The sequence below is a fragment of the Heterodontus francisci genome, chromosome 1, assembly GCF_036365525.1.
Source record: "Heterodontus francisci isolate sHetFra1 chromosome 1, sHetFra1.hap1, whole genome shotgun sequence".
NCBI classification, from domain to species: Eukaryota; Metazoa; Chordata; class Chondrichthyes; order Heterodontiformes; family Heterodontidae; genus Heterodontus; species Heterodontus francisci.
The window spans coordinates 8,100,232-8,116,909 of NC_090371.1; the positions used below are offsets into that span (position 1 = coordinate 8,100,232).

General features: G+C 49.0%; 1 protein-coding gene across 1 annotated transcript in view; it reads left to right on the plus strand.

The window, feature by feature from the left end:
- Positions 1–16,678, plus strand: part of zgc:64106 (uncharacterized protein LOC393348 homolog) — a 256,558-nt gene that overhangs the window by 173,062 nt on the left and 66,818 nt on the right. Inside the window, exon 2 of the mRNA XM_068028631.1 lies at positions 15,793–16,032. Coding sequence (XP_067884732.1) covers positions 15,793–16,032 — 240 coding nt within the window. The remainder of the gene's footprint in view (positions 1–15,792; positions 16,033–16,678) is intronic.

Genomic DNA, 16,678 nt, shown 5'->3' on the forward strand with positions numbered 1-16,678 from the left:
AAAGAGACAGAGAGAGAGGAGAGGAGGGTATGTTGTAAAGAGAGAGAGAGAGGGAGGAGAGGATGTGATGTTGTAAAGAGAGAGAGAGAGAGAGGAGAGAATTGGATGTTGTAAAGAGAGAGAGAGAGGGAGGAGAGGATGAGATGTTGTAAAGAGAGAGAGAGAGGGAGGAGAGGACGGGATGTAGTAAAGAGAGTGAGAGAGGAGAGGATGGGATGTTGTAAAGACAGAGAGGGAGAGGGTGGAGAGGACAGGATGTAGTAAAGAGAGTGAGAGAGGGAGGGGAGGATGGAATGTTGTAAAGAGAGAGAGGGAGGAGAGGATGGGATGTTGTAAAGAGAGAGAGAGAGAGAGAGGAGAGGATGGGATGTTGCAAAGAGAGAGAGAGAGGGAGGAGAGGATGGAATGTTGTAAAGAGAGAGAGGGAGGAGAGGATGGGATGTTGTAAAGACAGAGAGGGAGAGGGTGGAGAGGACAGGATGTAGTAAAGAGAGTGAGAGAGGGAGGGGAGGATGGAATGTTGTAAAGAGAGAGAGGGAGGAGACGATGGGATGTTGTAAAGAGAGAGAGAGAGGGAGGAGAGGATGGAATGTTGTAAAGAGAGAGAGGGAGGAGAGGATGGGATGTTGTAAAGACAGAGAGGGAGAGGGTGGAGAGGACAGGATGTTGGAAAGAGAGAGTGAGAGAGGTAGGAGAGGACAGGATGTTGTAAAGAGACATTGAGAGAGGGAGGAGAGGACGGGATGTTGTAAAGAGAGAGAGAGAGAGAGGGAGGAGAGGATGGGATGTTGTAAAGAGAGAGAGAGAGGGAGGAGAGGACGGGATGTTGTAAAGAGAGAGAGAGAGAGGGAGGAGAGGATGGGATGCTGTAAAGAGAGAGTGAGAGAGGGAGGAGAGGACGGGATGTTGTATAGAGAGTGAGAGGGAGGAGAGGATGGGATGATGCAAAGAGAGAGAGAGAGAGGGAGGAGAGGATGGAATGTTGTAAAGAGAGAGAGAGAGAGGGAGGAGACGATGGGATGTTGTAAAGAGTGAGAGAGAGGGAGGAGAGGATGGAATGTTGTAAAGAGAGAGGGAGAGGGAGGAGAGGATGGAATGTTGTAGAGAGAGAGAGAGGGAGGAGAGGACGGGATGTTGTAAAGAGAGAGAGAGGGAGGAGAGGATGGATGTTGCAAAGAGAGAGAGAGAGAGGGAGGAGAGGATGGGATGTTGTAAAGAGAGAGAGAGAGGGAGGAGAGGACAGGATGTAGTAAAGAGAGTGAGAGAGGGAGGGGAGGATGGGATGTTGTAAAGAGAGAGTGAGAGAGGTAGGAGAGGACAGGATGTTGTAAAGAGACAGTGAAAGAGGGAGGAGAGGACGGGATGTTGTGAAGAGAGAGAGAGAGGGAGGAGAGGACGGGATGTTGTAAAGAGAGAACGAGAGGGAGGAGAGGATGGGATGTTGTAAAGAGATAGTGAGAGAGGGAGGAGAGGTTGGGATATTGTAAAGACAGAGAGGGAGAGGGTGGAGAGGACAGGATGTAGTAAAGAGAGTGAGAGAGGGAGGGGAGGATGGAATGTTGTAAAGAGAGAGAGGGAGGAGAGGATGGGATGTTGTAAAGAGAGAGAGAGAGGGAGGAGAGGATGGAATGTTGTAAAGAGAGAGAGGGAGGAGAGGATGGGATGTTGTAAAGACAGAGAGGGAGAGGGTGGAGAGGACAGGATGTTGGAAAGAGAGAGTGAGAGAGGTAGGAGAGGACAGGATGTTGTAAAGAGACAGTGAGAGAGGGAGGAGAGGACGGGATGTTGTAAAGAGAGAGAGAGAGAGAGGGAGGAGAGGATGGGATGTTGTAAAGAGAGAGAGAGAGGGAGGAGAGGACGGGATGTTGTAAAGAGAGAGTGAGAGAGGGAGGAGAGGACGGGATGTTGTATAGAGAGTGAGAGGGAGGAGAGGATGGGATGATGCAAAGAGAGAGAGAGAGAGGGAGGAGAGGATGGAATGTTGTAAAGAGAGAGAGAGAGAGGGAGGAGAGGATGGGATGTTGTAAAGAGTGAGAGAGAGGGAGGAGAGGATGGAATGTTGTAAAGAGAGAGAGAGAGGGAGGAGAGGACGAGATGTTGTAAAGAGAGAGAGAGAGGGAGGAGAGGTTGGGATGTTGTAAAGAGGGAGAGAAAGAGGGAGGAGAGGATGGTATGTTGCAAAGAGAGAGAGAGGGAGGAGAGGATGGCATGTTGTAAAGAGAGAGAGAGAGAGGAGAGGAGAGGATGGGATGTTGTAAAGAGAGAGAGAGAGAGGGAAGAGAGGACGAGATGTTGTAAAGAGAGAGAGAGAGGGTGGAGAGAATGGGATGTTGTAAAGAGAGAGAGAGAGAGGGAGCAGAGGATGGGATGTTGTAAAGAGAGAGAGAGGGAGGAGAGGATGGGATGTTGTAAAGAGAGAGAGAGAGAGGGAGGAGAGGATGGGATGTTGTAAAGAGATAGTGAGAGAGGGAGGAGAGGATGGGAAGTTGTAAAGAGAGAGAGAGAGAGGGAGGAGAGGACGGGATGTTGTACAGCGAGAGAGAGAGGGAGGAGAGGATGGAATGTTGCAAAGCGAGAGAGAGAGAGGGAGGAGAGGATGGGATGTTGTAAGGAGAGAGAGAGAGAGGGAGGAGAGGATGGGATGTTGTAAAGAGGGAGAGAGAGGGAGGAGAGGATGGAATGTTGTAAAGAGAGAGAGAGAGAGGGAGGAGAGGATGGGATGTTGTAAGGAGAGAGAGAGAGAGGGAGGAGAGGATGGGATGTTGTGAAGAGGGAGAAGGAGGGAGGAGAGGATCGGATGTTGGAAAGAGAGAGAGAGAGAGAGGAGAGAATGGGATGTTGTAAAGAGAGAGAGAGAGAGGGAGGAGTGGATGGGATGTTGTAAAGAGAGAGAGAGAGGGAGGAGAGGATGGAATGTTGTCAAGAGAGAGAGAGAGGGAGGAGATGATGGAATGTTGTAAAGAGAGAGAGAGAGAGGGTGGAGAGGATGGGATGTTGTAAAGAGAGCGAGAGGGAGGAGAGGATGGAATGTTGTAAAGAGAGAGAGAGAGGGAGGAGAGGACGGGATGTTGTAAAGCGAGAGAGAGAGGGAGGAGAGGACGGGATGTTGTAAAGAGAGCGAGAGAGGAGAGGAGAGGATGGGATGTTGTAAAGAGAGAGAGAGATGGAGGAGAGGATGGGATGTTGTAAAGAGATAGAGAGAGAGGGAGGAGAGGATGGAATGTTGAAAAGACAGAGAGGGAGAGGGAGGAGAGGACAGGATGTAGTAAAGTGAGTGAGAGAGGAGAGGATGGGATGTTGTAAAGACAGAGAGGGAGAGGGTGGAGAGGACAGGATGTAGTAAAGAGAGTGAGAGAGGGAGGGGAGGATGGAATGTTGTAAAGAGAGAGAGGGAGGAGAGGATGGGATGTTGTAAAGAGAGAGAGAGAGAGAGAGGAGAGGATGGGATGTTGCAAAGAGAGAGAGAGAGGGAGGAGAGGATGGAATGTTGTAAAGAGAGAGAGGGAGGAGAGGATGGGATGTTGTAAAGACAGAGAGGGAGAGGGTGGAGAGGACAGGATGTAGTAAAGAGAGTGAGAGAGGGAGGGGAGGATGGAATGTTGTAAAGAGAGAGAGGGAGGAGAGGATGGGATGTTGTAAAGAGAGAGAGAGAGGGAGGAGAGGATGGAATGTTGTAAAGAGAGAGAGGGAGGAGAGGATGGGATGTTGTAAAGACAGAGAGGGAGAGGGTGGAGAGGACAGGATGTTGGAAAGAGAGAGTGAGAGAGGTAGGAGAGGACAGGATGTTGTAAAGAGACAGTGAGAGAGGGAGGAGAGGACGGGATGTTGTAAAGAGAGAGAGAGAGAGAGGGAGGAGAGGATGGGATGTTGTAAAGAGAGAGAGAGAGGGAGGAGAGGACGGGATGTTGTAAAGAGAGAGAGAGAGAGGGAGGAGAGGATGGGATGCTGTAAAGAGAGAGTGAGAGAGGGAGGAGAGGACGGGATGTTGTATAGAGAGTGAGAGGGAGGAGAGGATGGAATGTTGTAAAGAGAGAGAGAGAGGGAGGAGAGGACGGGATGTTGTAAAGCGAGAGAGAGAGGGAGGAGAGGATGGAATGTTGCAAAGAGAGAGAGAGAGAGGGAGGAGAGGATGGGATGCTGTAAAGAGAGTGAGAGAGGGAGGGAAGGATGGGATGTTGTAAAGAGAGAAAGAGAGAGGGAGGAGAGGATGGGATGCTGGAAAGGGAGAGAGAGAGAGGGAGGAGAGGATGGAATGTTGTAAGGAGAGAGAGAGAGGGAGGAGAGGATGGGATGTTGAAAAGACAGAGAGGGAGAGGGATGAGAGGACAGGATGTAGTAAAGAGAGTGAGAGAGGAGAGGATGGGATGTTGTAAAGACAGAGAGGGAGAGGGTGGAGAGGACAGGATGTAGTAAAGAGAGTGAGAGAGGGAGGGGAGGATGGAATGTTGTAAAGAGAGAGAGGGAGGAGAGGATGGGATGTTGTAAAGAGAGAGAGAGAGAGAGAGGAGAGGATGGGATGTTGCAAAGAGAGAGAGAGAGGGAGGAGAGGATGGGATGTTGTAAAGAGTGAGAGAGAGGGAGGAGAGGATGGAATGTTGTAAAGAGAGAGGGAGAGGGAGGAGAGGATGGAATGTTGTAGAGAGAGAGAGAGGGAGGAGAGGACGGGATGTTGTAAAGAGAGAGAGAGGGAGGAGAGGATGGATGTTGCAAAGAGAGAGAGGGAGAGGGAGGAGAGGATGGGATGTTGTAAAGAGAGAGAGAGAGGGAGGAGAGGACAGGATGTAGTAAAGAGAGTGAGAGAGGGAGGGGAGGATGGGATGTTGTAAAGAGAGAGTGAGAGAGGTAGGAGAGGACAGGATGTTGTAAAGCGACAGTGAAAGAGGGAGGAGAGGACGGGATGTTGTGAAGAGAGAGAGAGAGGGAGGAGAGGACGGGATGTTGTAAAGAGAGAACGAGAGGGAGGAGAGGATGGGATGTTGTAAAGAGATAGTGAGAGAGGGAGGAGAGGTTGGGATATTGTAAAGAGAGAGAGAGAGGGAGGAGAGGATGAGATGTTGTAAAGAGAGAGAGAGGGAGGAGAGGATGGGATGTTGTAAAGAGAGAGAGAGAGGGAGGAGAGGATGGGATGTTGTAAAGAGAGAGAGATGGAGGAGAGGACGGGATGTTGTAAAGAGAGAGAGAGGGAGGATAGGATGGGATGTTGTAAAGAGAGAGAGAGAGGGAGGAGAGGACGGGATGTTGTAAAGAGAGAGAGAGAGAGAGGGAGGAGAGGACAGGATGTTGTAAAGAGAGAGAGAGAGAGGGAGGAGAGGACGAGATGTTGTAAAGAGAGAGAGAGAGGGAGGAGAGGTTGGGATGTTGTAAAGAGGGTGAGAAAGAGGGAGGAGAGGATGGTATGTTGTAAAGAGAGAGAGAGAGAGGGAGGAGAGGATGGCATGTTGTAAAGAGAGAGAGAGAGAGGAGAGGAGAGGATGGGATGTTGTAAAGAGAGAGAGAGAGAGGGAAGAGAGGACGAGATGTTGTAAAGAGAGAGAGAGAGGGAGGAGAGAATGGGATGTTGTAAAGAGAGAGAGAGAGAGGGAGCAGAGGATGGGATGTTGTAAAGAGAGAGAGAGGGAGGAGAGGATGGGATGTTGTAAAGAGAGAGAGAGAGGGAGGAGAGGATGGGATGTTGTAAAGAGATAGTGAGAGAGGGAGGAGAGGATGGGAAGTTGTAAAGAGAGAGAGAGAGAGGGAGAAGAGGATGGGATGTTGGAAAGAGATAGTGAGAGAGGGAGGAGAGGATGGGAAGTTGTAAAGAGAGAGAGAGAGAGGGAGCAGAGGATGGGATGTTGTAAAGAGAGAGAGAGGGAGGAGAGGACGGGATGTTGTAAAGAGAGAGAGAGGGAGGAGAGGATGGGATGTTGTAAAGAGAGAGAGAGAGAGGGAGGAGAGGATGGGATTTTGTAAAGAGAGTGAGAGGGAGGAGAGGATGGGATGTTGTAAAGACAGAGAGGGAGAGGCAGGAGAGGACAGGATGTAGCAGAGAGTGAGAGAGGGAGGGGAGGATGGGATGATGCAAAAAGAGAGAGAGAGAGGGAGGAGAGGATGGGATGTTGTAAGGAGAGAGGGAGAGTGAGGGGGGAGAGGATGGGATGTTGTAAAGAGAGAGAGAGAGAGAGGGAGGAGAGGATGGGATGTTGTAAAGAGATAGTGAGAGAAGGAGGAGAGGATGGGATGTTGTAAAGAGAGAGAGTGAGAGAGGAGAGGATGGGATGTTGTAAAGACAGAGAGGGAGAGGGTGGAGAGGACAGGATGTAGTAAAGAGAGTGAGAGAGGGAGGGGAGGATGGAATGTTGTAAAGAGAGAGAGGGAGGAGAGGATGGGATGTTGTAAAGAGAGAGAGAGAGAGAGAGGAGAGGATGGGATGTTGCAAAGAGAGAGAGAGAGGGAGGAGAGGATGGAATGTTGTAAAGAGAGAGAGGGAGGAGAGGATGGGATGTTGTAAAGACAGAGAGGGAGAGGGTGGAGAGGACAGGATGTAGTAAAGAGAGTGAGAGAGGGAGGGGAGGATGGAATGTTGTAAAGAGAGAGAGGGAGGAGAGGATGGGATGTTGTAAAGAGAGAGAGAGAGGGAGGAGAGGATGGAATGTTGTAAAGAGAGAGAGGGAGGAGAGGATGGGATGTTGTAAAGACAGAGAGGGAGAGGGTGGAGAGGACAGGATGTTGGAAAGAGAGAGTGAGAGAGGTAGGAGAGGACAGGATGTTGTAAAGAGACAGTGAGAGAGGGAGGAGAGGACGGGATGTTGTAAAGAGAGAGAGAGAGAGAGGGAGGAGAGGATGGGATGTTGTAAAGAGAGAGAGAGAGGGAGGAGAGGACGGGATGTTGTAAAGAGAGAGAGAGAGAGGGAGGAGAGGATGGGATGCTGTAAAGAGAGAGTGAGAGAGGGAGGAGAGGACGGGATGTTGTATAGAGAGTGAGAGGGAGGAGAGGATGGAATGTTGTAAAGAGAGAGAGAGAGGGAGGAGAGGACGGGATGTTGTAAAGCGAGAGAGAGAGGGAGGAGAGGATGGAATGTTGCAAAGAGAGAGAGAGAGAGGGAGGAGAGGATGGGATGCTGTAAAGAGAGTGAGAGAGGGAGGGAAGGATGGGATGTTGTAAAGAGAGAAAGAGAGAGGGAGGAGAGGATGGGATGCTGGAAAGGGAGAGAGAGAGAGGGAGGAGAGGATGGAATGTTGTAAGGAGAGAGAGAGAGGGATGAGAGGATGGAATGTTGTAAAGAGAGAGAGAGAGAGGGAGGAGAGGATGGGATGTTGTAAAGAGGGAGAGAGAGGGAGGAGAGGATGGAATGTTGTAAAGAGAGAGAGAGAGAGAGGGAGGAGAGGATGGGATGTTGTAAAGAGACAGAGAGAGAGGAGAGGAGGGTATGTTGTAAAGAGAGAGAGAGAGGGAGGAGAGGATGTGATGTTGTAAAGAGAGAGAGAGAGAGAGGAGAGAATTGGATGTTGTAAAGAGAGAGAGAGAGGGAGGAGAGGATGAGATGTTGTAAAGAGAGAGTGAGGGAGGAGAGGACGGGATGTTGTAAAGAGAGCGAGAGAGGAGAGGAGAGGATGGGATGTTGTAAAGAGAGAGAGAGAGAGGGAGGAGAGGATGGGATGTTGAAAAGACAGAGAGGGAGAGGGATGAGAGGACAGGATGTAGTAAAGAGAGTGAGAGAGGAGAGGATGGGATGTTGTAAAGACAGAGAGGGAGAGGGTGGAGAGGACAGGATGTAGTAAAGAGAGTGAGAGAGGGAGGGGAGGATGGAATGTTGTAAAGAGAGAGAGGGAGGAGAGGATGGGATGTTGTAAAGAGAGAGAGAGAGAGAGAGGAGAGGATGGGATGTTGCAAAGAGAGAGAGAGAGGGAGGAGAGGATGGAATGTTGTAAAGAGAGAGAGGGAGGAGAGGATGGGATGTTGTAAAGACAGAGAGGGAGAGGGTGGAGAGGACAGGATGTAGTAAAGAGAGTGAGAGAGGGAGGGGAGGATGGAATGTTGTAAAGAGAGAGAGGGAGGAGAGGATGGGATGTTGTAAAGAGAGAGAGAGAGGGAGGAGAGGATGGAATGTTGTAAAGAGAGAGAGGGAGGAGAGGATGGGATGTTGTAAAGACAGAGAGGGAGAGGGTGGAGAGGACAGGATGTTGGAAAGAGAGAGTGAGAGAGGTAGGAGAGGACAGGATGTTGTAAAGAGACATTGAGAGAGGGAGGAGAGGACGGGATGTTGTAAAGAGAGAGAGAGAGAGAGGGAGGAGAGGATGGGATGTTGTAAAGAGAGAGAGAGAGGGAGGAGAGGACGGGATGTTGTAAAGAGAGAGAGAGAGAGGGAGGAGAGGATGGGATGCTGTAAAGAGAGAGTGAGAGAGGGAGGAGAGGACGGGATGTTGTATAGAGAGTGAGAGGGAGGAGAGGATGGGATGATGCAAAGAGAGAGAGAGAGAGGGAGGAGAGGATGGAATGTTGTAAAGAGAGAGAGAGAGAGGGAGGAGAGGATGGGATGTTGTAAAGAGTGAGAGAGAGGGAGGAGAGGATGGAATGTTGTAAAGAGAGAGGGAGAGGGAGGAGAGGATGGAATGTTGTAGAGAGAGAGAGAGGGAGGAGAGGACGGGATGTTGTAAAGAGAGAGAGAGGGAGGAGAGGATGGATGTTGCAAAGAGAGAGAGAGAGAGGGAGGAGAGGATGGGATGTTGTAAAGAGAGAGAGAGAGGGAGGAGAGGACAGGATGTAGTAAAGAGAGTGAGAGAGGGAGGGGAGGATGGGATGTTGTAAAGAGAGAGTGAGAGAGGTAGGAGAGGACAGGATGTTGTAAAGAGACAGTGAAAGAGGGAGGAGAGGACGGGATGTTGTGAAGAGAGAGAGAGAGGGAGGAGAGGACGGGATGTTGTAAAGAGAGAACGAGAGGGAGGAGAGGATGGGATGTTGTAAAGAGATAGTGAGAGAGGGAGGAGAGGTTGGGATATTGTAAAGACAGAGAGGGAGAGGGTGGAGAGGACAGGATGTAGTAAAGAGAGTGAGAGAGGGAGGGGAGGATGGAATGTTGTAAAGAGAGAGAGGGAGGAGAGGATGGGATGTTGTAAAGAGAGAGAGAGAGGGAGGAGAGGATGGAATGTTGTAAAGAGAGAGAGGGAGGAGAGGATGGGATGTTGTAAAGACAGAGAGGGAGAGGGTGGAGAGGACAGGATGTTGGAAAGAGAGAGTGAGAGAGGTAGGAGAGGACAGGATGTTGTAAAGAGACAGTGAGAGAGGGAGGAGAGGACGGGATGTTGTAAAGAGAGAGAGAGAGAGAGGGAGGAGAGGATGGGATGTTGTAAAGAGAGAGAGAGAGGGAGGAGAGGACGGGATGTTGTAAAGAGAGAGTGAGAGAGGGAGGAGAGGACGGGATGTTGTATAGAGAGTGAGAGGGAGGAGAGGATGGGATGATGCAAAGAGAGAGAGAGAGAGGGAGGAGAGGATGGAATGTTGTAAAGAGAGAGAGAGAGAGGGAGGAGAGGATGGGATGTTGTAAAGAGTGAGAGAGAGGGAGGAGAGGATGGAATGTTGTAAAGAGAGAGGGAGAGGGAGGAGAGGATGGAATGTTGTAGAGAGAGAGAGAGGGAGGAGAGGACGGGATGTTGTAAAGAGAGAGAGAGGGAGGAGAGGATGGATGTTGCAAAGAGAGAGAGGGAGAGGGAGGAGAGGATGGGATGTTGTAAAGAGAGAGAGAGAGGGAGGAGAGGACAGGATGTAGTAAAGAGAGTGAGAGAGGGAGGGGAGGATGGGATGTTGTAAAGAGAGAGTGAGAGAGGTAGGAGAGGACAGGATGTTGTAAAGCGACAGTGAAAGAGGGAGGAGAGGACGGGATGTTGTGAAGAGAGAGAGAGAGGGAGGAGAGGACGGGATGTTGTAAAGAGAGAACGAGAGGGAGGAGAGGATGGGATGTTGTAAAGAGATAGTGAGAGAGGGAGGAGAGGTTGGGATATTGTAAAGAGAGAGAGAGAGGGAGGAGAGGATGAGATGTTGTAAAGAGAGAGAGAGGGAGGAGAGGATGGGATGTTGTAAAGAGAGAGAGAGAGGGAGGAGAGGATGGGATGTTGTAAAGAGAGAGAGATGGAGGAGAGGACGGGATGTTGTAAAGAGAGAGAGAGGGAGGATAGGATGGGATGTTGTAAAGAGAGAGAGAGAGGGAGGAGAGGACGGGATGTTGTAAAGAGAGAGAGAGAGAGAGGGAGGAGAGGACAGGATGTTGTAAAGAGAGAGAGAGAGAGGGAGGAGAGGACGAGATGTTGTAAAGAGAGAGAGAGAGGGAGGAGAGGTTGGGATGTTGTAAAGAGGGAGAGAAAGAGGGAGGAGAGGATGGTATGTTGTAAAGAGAGAGAGAGAGAGGGAGGAGAGGATGGCATGTTGTAAAGAGAGAGAGAGAGAGGAGAGGAGAGGATGGGATGTTGTAAAGAGAGAGAGAGAGAGGGAAGAGAGGACGAGATGTTGTAAAGAGAGAGAGAGAGGGAGGAGAGAATGGGATGTTGTAAAGAGAGAGAGAGAGAGGGAGCAGAGGATGGGATGTTGTAAAGAGAGAGAGAGGGAGGAGAGGATGGGATGTTGTAAAGAGAGAGAGAGAGGGAGGAGAGGATGGGATGTTGTAAAGAGATAGTGAGAGAGGGAGGAGAGGATGGGAAGTTGTAAAGAGAGAGAGAGAGAGGGAGAAGAGGATGGGATGTTGGAAAGAGATAGTGAGAGAGGGAGGAGAGGATGGGAAGTTGTAAAGAGAGAGAGAGAGAGGGAGCAGAGGATGGGATGTTGTAAAGAGAGAGAGAGGGAGGAGAGGACGGGATGTTGTAAAGAGAGAGAGAGGGAGGAGAGGATGGGATGTTGTAAAGAGAGAGAGAGAGAGGGAGGAGAGGATGGGATTTTGTAAAGAGAGTGAGAGGGAGGAGAGGATGGGATGTTGTAAAGACAGAGAGGGAGAGGCAGGAGAGGACAGGATGTAGCAGAGAGTGAGAGAGGGAGGGGAGGATGGGATGATGCAAAAAGAGAGAGAGAGAGGGAGGAGAGGATGGGATGTTGTAAGGAGAGAGGGAGAGTGAGGGGGGAGAGGATGGGATGTTGTAAAGAGAGAGAGAGAGAGAGGGAGGAGAGGATGGGATGTTGTAAAGAGATAGTGAGAGAGGGAGGAGAGGATGGGATGTTGTAAAGAGAGAGAGAGAGGGAGGAGAGGATGGGATGTTGTAAAGAGAGAGAGAGAGAGGGAGGAGAGGATGGGATGATGTAAAGAGTGATAGAGAGAGGGAGGGGAGGATGGGATGTTGTAAAGAGAGAGAGAGAGAGGGAGGAGAGGATGGGATGTTGGAAAGAGATGGAGAGAGGGAGGAGAGGATGGGATGTTGTAAAGATAGAGAGAGAGGGAGGAGAGGATGGGATGTTGTAAAGAGAGAGAGAGAGGGAGGAGAGGATGGGATGTTGTAAAGTGAGAGAGAGAGAGAATGAGGAGAGAATGGGATGTTGTAAAGAGAGAGAGAGAGAGGAAAGATGGATGGGATGTTGTAAAGAGAGAGAGAGGGAGGAGAGGATGGAATGTTGTAAAGAGAGAGAGAGAGAGAGGGAGGAGAGGATGGGATGTTGTAAAGAGAGAGAGAGAGAGGGAGGAGAGGATGGGATGTTGTAAAGACAGAGAGGGAGAGGCAGGAGAGGACAGGATGTAGTAGAGAGTGAGAGAGGGAGGGGAGGATGGGATGATGTAAAAAGAGAGAGAGAGAGGGAGGAGAGGATGGGATGTTGTACGGAGAGAGGGAGAGTGAGGGGGGAGCGAATTTAGAACATTACAGCGCAGTACAGGCCCTTCGGCCCTCGATGTTGCGCCGACCTGTGAAACCATCTGACCTACACTATTCCATTTTCATCCATGTGTCTATCCAATGTCCACTTAAATGCCCTTAAAGTTGGCGAATCTACTACTGCTGCAGGCAGGGCGTTCCACGCCCTTACTACTCTCTGAGTAAAGAAACTACCTCTAACATCTGTCCGATATCTATCACCCCTCAACTTGAAGCTATGTCCCCTCGTGTTTGCCATCACCATCCGAGGAAAAAGACTCTCACTATCCACCCTATCTAACCCTCTGATTATCTTATATGTCTCTATTAAGTCACCTCTCCTCCTCCTTCTCTCCAACGAAAACAACCTCAAGTCCCTCAGCCTTTCCTCGTAAGACCTTCCCTCCATACCAGGCAACATCCTAGTAAATCTCCTCTGCACCCTTTCCATAGCTTCCACATCCTTCCTATAATGCGGTGACCAGAACTGCACGCAATACTCCAGGTGCGGTCTCACCAGAGTTTTGTACAGCTGCAGCATGACCTCGTGGCTCCGAAACTCGACCCCCCTACTAATAAAAGCTAACACACCATATGCCTTCTTAACAGCCCTATTAACCTGGTTAGCAACCTTCAGGGATTTATGTACCTGGACACCAAGATCTCTCTGTTCATCTACAGTACCAAGAATCCTCCCATTAGCCCAGTACTCTGCATTCCTGTTACTCCTTCCAAAGTGAATCACCTCACACTTTTCCGCATTAAACTCCATTTGCCATCTCTCAGCCCAGCTCTGCAGCCTATCTATGTCTCTCTGTACCCGACAACATCCTTCGGCACTATCCACAACTCCACCGACCTTAGTGTCATCTGCAAATTTACTAACCCACCCTTCTACACCCTCTTCCAGGTCATTTATAAAAATGACAAACAGCAGTGGCCCCAAAACAGATCCTTGCGGTACACCACTAGTAACTAAACTCCAGGATGAACATTTGCCATCAACCACCACCCTCTGTCTTCTTTCAGCTAGCCAATTTCTGATCCAAAGCTCTAAATCACCTTCAACCCCATACTTGCGTATTTTCTGCAATAGCCTACCGTGGGGAACCTTATCAAACGCCTTACTGAAATCCATATACACCACATCCACTGCTTTACCCTCATCCACCTGTTTGGTCACCTTCTCGAAAAACTCAATAAGGTTTGTGAGGCACGACCTACCCGTCACAAAACCGTGCTGACTATCTCTAATGTACTTATTCTTTTCAAGATGATTATAAATCCTGTCTCTCATAACCTTTTCCAACATTTTACCCACAACCGAAGTAAGGCTCACAGGTCTATAAATTACCAGGGCTGTCTCTACTCCCCTTCTTGAACAAGGGGACAACATTTGCTATCCTCCAGTCTTCCGGCACTATTCCTGTTGACAATGACGACATAAAGATCAAGGACAAAGGCTCTGCAATCTCCTCCCTGGCTTCCCAGAGAATCCTAGGATAAATCCCATCTGGCCCAGGGGACTTATCTATTTTCACACTTTCCAAAATTGCTAACACCTCCTCCTTGTGAACCTCAATCCCATCTAGCCTCGTAGCCTGAATCTCAGTATTCTCCTCGACAACATTTTCTTTCTCTACTGTAAATACTGACGCAAAATATTCATTTAACACTTCCCCTATCTCCTCTGATTCCACACACAACTTCCCACTACTATCCTTGATTGGCCCTAATCTAACTCTAGTCATTCTTTTATTCCTGATATACCTATAGAAAGCCTTAGGGTTTTCCTTGATCCGATCCACCAATGACTTCTCGTGTCCTCTCCTTGCTCTTCTTAGCTCTCCCTTTAGATCCTTCCTGGCTAGCTTGTAGCTCTCAAGCGCCCTAACTGAGCCTTCACGTCTCATCCTAACATAAGCCTTCTTCTTCCTCTTGACAAGCGCTTCAACTTCTTTAATAAACCACGGCTCCCTCGCTCGACAACTTCCTCCCTGCCTGACAGGTACATACTTATCAAGGACACGCAGTAGCTGCTCCTTGAATAAGCTCCACATTTCGATTGTTCCCATCCCCTGCAGTTTCCTTCCCCATCCTACGCATCCTAAATCTTGCCTAATCGCATCATAATTTCCTTTCCCCCAGTTATAATTCTTGCCCTGCGGTATATACCTGTCCCTGCCCATCGCTAAGGTAAACCTAACCGAATTGTGATCACTGTCACCAAAGTGCTCACCTACATCTAAATCTAACACCTGGCCGGGTTCATTTCCCAGTACCAAATCCAATGTGGCATCGCCCCTGGTTGGCCTGTCTACATACTGTGTCAGAAAACCCTCCTGCACACACTGGACAAAAACTGACCCATCTAAAGTACTCGAACTATAGTATTTCCAGTCGATATTTGGAAAGTTAAAGTCCCCCATAACAACTACCCTGTTACTCTTGCCCCTGTCGAGAATCATCTTCGCTATCCTTTCCTCTACATCTCTGGAACTATTTGGAGGTCTATAGAAGACTCCCAACAGGGTGACCTCTCCTCTCCTGTTTCTAACCTCGGCCCAGACTACCTCAGTAGACGAGTCCTCAAACGTCCTTTCTGTCGCTGTAATACTCTCCTTGATTAACAATGCCACACCCCCCCCCTCTTTTACCATCTTCTCTGTTCTTACTGAAACATCTAAATCCCGGAACCTGCAACATCCATTCCTGCCCCTGCTCTACCCATGTCTCTGAAATGGACACTACATCGAGATCCCAGGTACCAACCCATGCTGCAAGCTCACCCACCTTATTCCGGATGCTCCTGGCGTTGAAATAGACACACTTTAAACCAGGTTCTTGCTTGCCAGTGCCCTCTTGCGTCCTTGTAACCATATCCCTGACCTCACTACTCTCAACATCCTGTCCACTGGAACTACAATTTAGGTTCCCATTCCCCTGCTGAATGAGTTTAAACCCCCCCGAAGAGCACTAGCAAACCTCCCCCCCAGGATATTGGTACCCCTCTGGTTCAGGTGAAGACCATCCTGTTTGTAGAGGTCCCACCTACCCCAGAAAGAGCCCCAATTATCCAGGAAACCAAAACCCTCCCTCCTACACCATCCCTGCAGCCACGTGTTCAACTCCTCTCTCTCCCTATTCCTCGCTTCGCTATCACGTGGCACGGGCAACAACCCAGAGATAACAACTCTGTTTGTTCTCGCTCTAAGCTTCCACCCTCGCTCCCTAAATTTCTGTCTTAAATCCCCATCTCTCTTGTAAAGAGAGAGAGAGAGAGGGAGGAGAGGATGGGATGTTGTAAAGTGATAGTGAGAGAGGGAGGAGAGGATGGGATGTTGTAAAGTGATAGTGAGAGAGGGAGGAGAGGATGGGATGTTGTAAAGTGATAGTGAGAGAGGGAGGAGAGGATGGGATGTTGTAAAGTGATAGAGAGAGAGGGAGGAGAGGACGGGATGTTGTAAAGAGAGAGAGCGAGAGGGAGGAGAGGATGGGATGTTGTAAAGAGAGAGAGAGAGGGAGGAGAGGATGGGATGTTGTAAAGTGATAGTGAGAGAGGGAGGAGAGGATGGGATGTTGTAAAGAGAGAGAGAGAGGGAGGAGAGGATGGGATGTTGTAAAGAGAGAGAGAGAGGGAGGAGAGGATGGGATGTTGTAAAGTGATAGTGAGAGAGGGAGGAGAGGATGGGATGATGTAAAGAGAGATGGAGAGAGGGAGGAGAGGATGGGATGTAGTAGAGCGAGTGTGTGAGGGAGGAGAGGAGGGGATTTTGTTCACAGTCTCCCCTCAGAGAATTAAAATAGTAGATTGTATAAAGAGGCCATTTGGCCCATCATGTTTGCGCCAGCTGTTTCGAAGGGCAGTTATTCCCGCTCTGACCCCGCAACGCGGCAATTATTTCTACTTCAAGTCTGTCTCCATTTTCTAAAGGAGAATCTTTGTGTTTTGGACCCTCATTGCCTAAAGGCTTTTCTCCCTGTGAACAGGGATCGGGAAATACATGGCCCTGGACTTTGCCCGGAGAAATGCCCGTGTGATCCTGGCCTGCCGGAGTTCCCAGCGGGGACTGAGAGCGCAGCGAGATATCCAGACCCGGACGGGGAACAGTAATGTTCACCTCCGCATTGTGGACACCAGCTCGATGGAGTCCGTGCGGAAGTTCACTGAGCAGATAAAGAAGGAAGAGGAACATCTGGATATCCTTGTAAATAACGCAGCCACTTCAGGTAATGTGATGTCTGTAATGTGGAGGAATAATGTGAATGCTGGGACAAAGCAAAGGGCTGACAGTCGGGAAGAGTTTGGGACTCTGCTTCTCATGAATGATTGATTGTTGACTGGTTTTTGGCCAATTTACCAGTTTTGAAGTGTCCTGTGATTCAACATTTGGAACCCAAAGATATCAGAGCACGGTGATTTTATACAAATATATTTCATTGAAATAAAACAATGGGCTTGCTTTTTACAGCAGGAGAATGTGAGTGTAACATACTTACATCGATGTCAGGGGTCTTTAGCTGACTGAGGGAGAGGGAATAACAAAGTGAATAGGTTTACCTCTAACAAATACTTTCTCAAAATAGAAGCAAATAACAGAACATTTTCAATGCAAATAGATTAATGCACCCAGCATCATAACCATTGTAATCCTTTTGGTCTCCGAAGGTGCAGGGAGATTATACATTAATGAGAAAAATGATTTAAAATCTAATATTATGGGAACATCAAATCAACATTGAAGCATATTTAACCAATCGTCTATCCTCAATAACAGGACAGATGAACAGGTTTGGAAAACATTCTACTAAGAATCTCGACAATAATCTCTCTGGAATTCACTGCCTGATAGAGCAGTGGAAGTAGATTCAATAT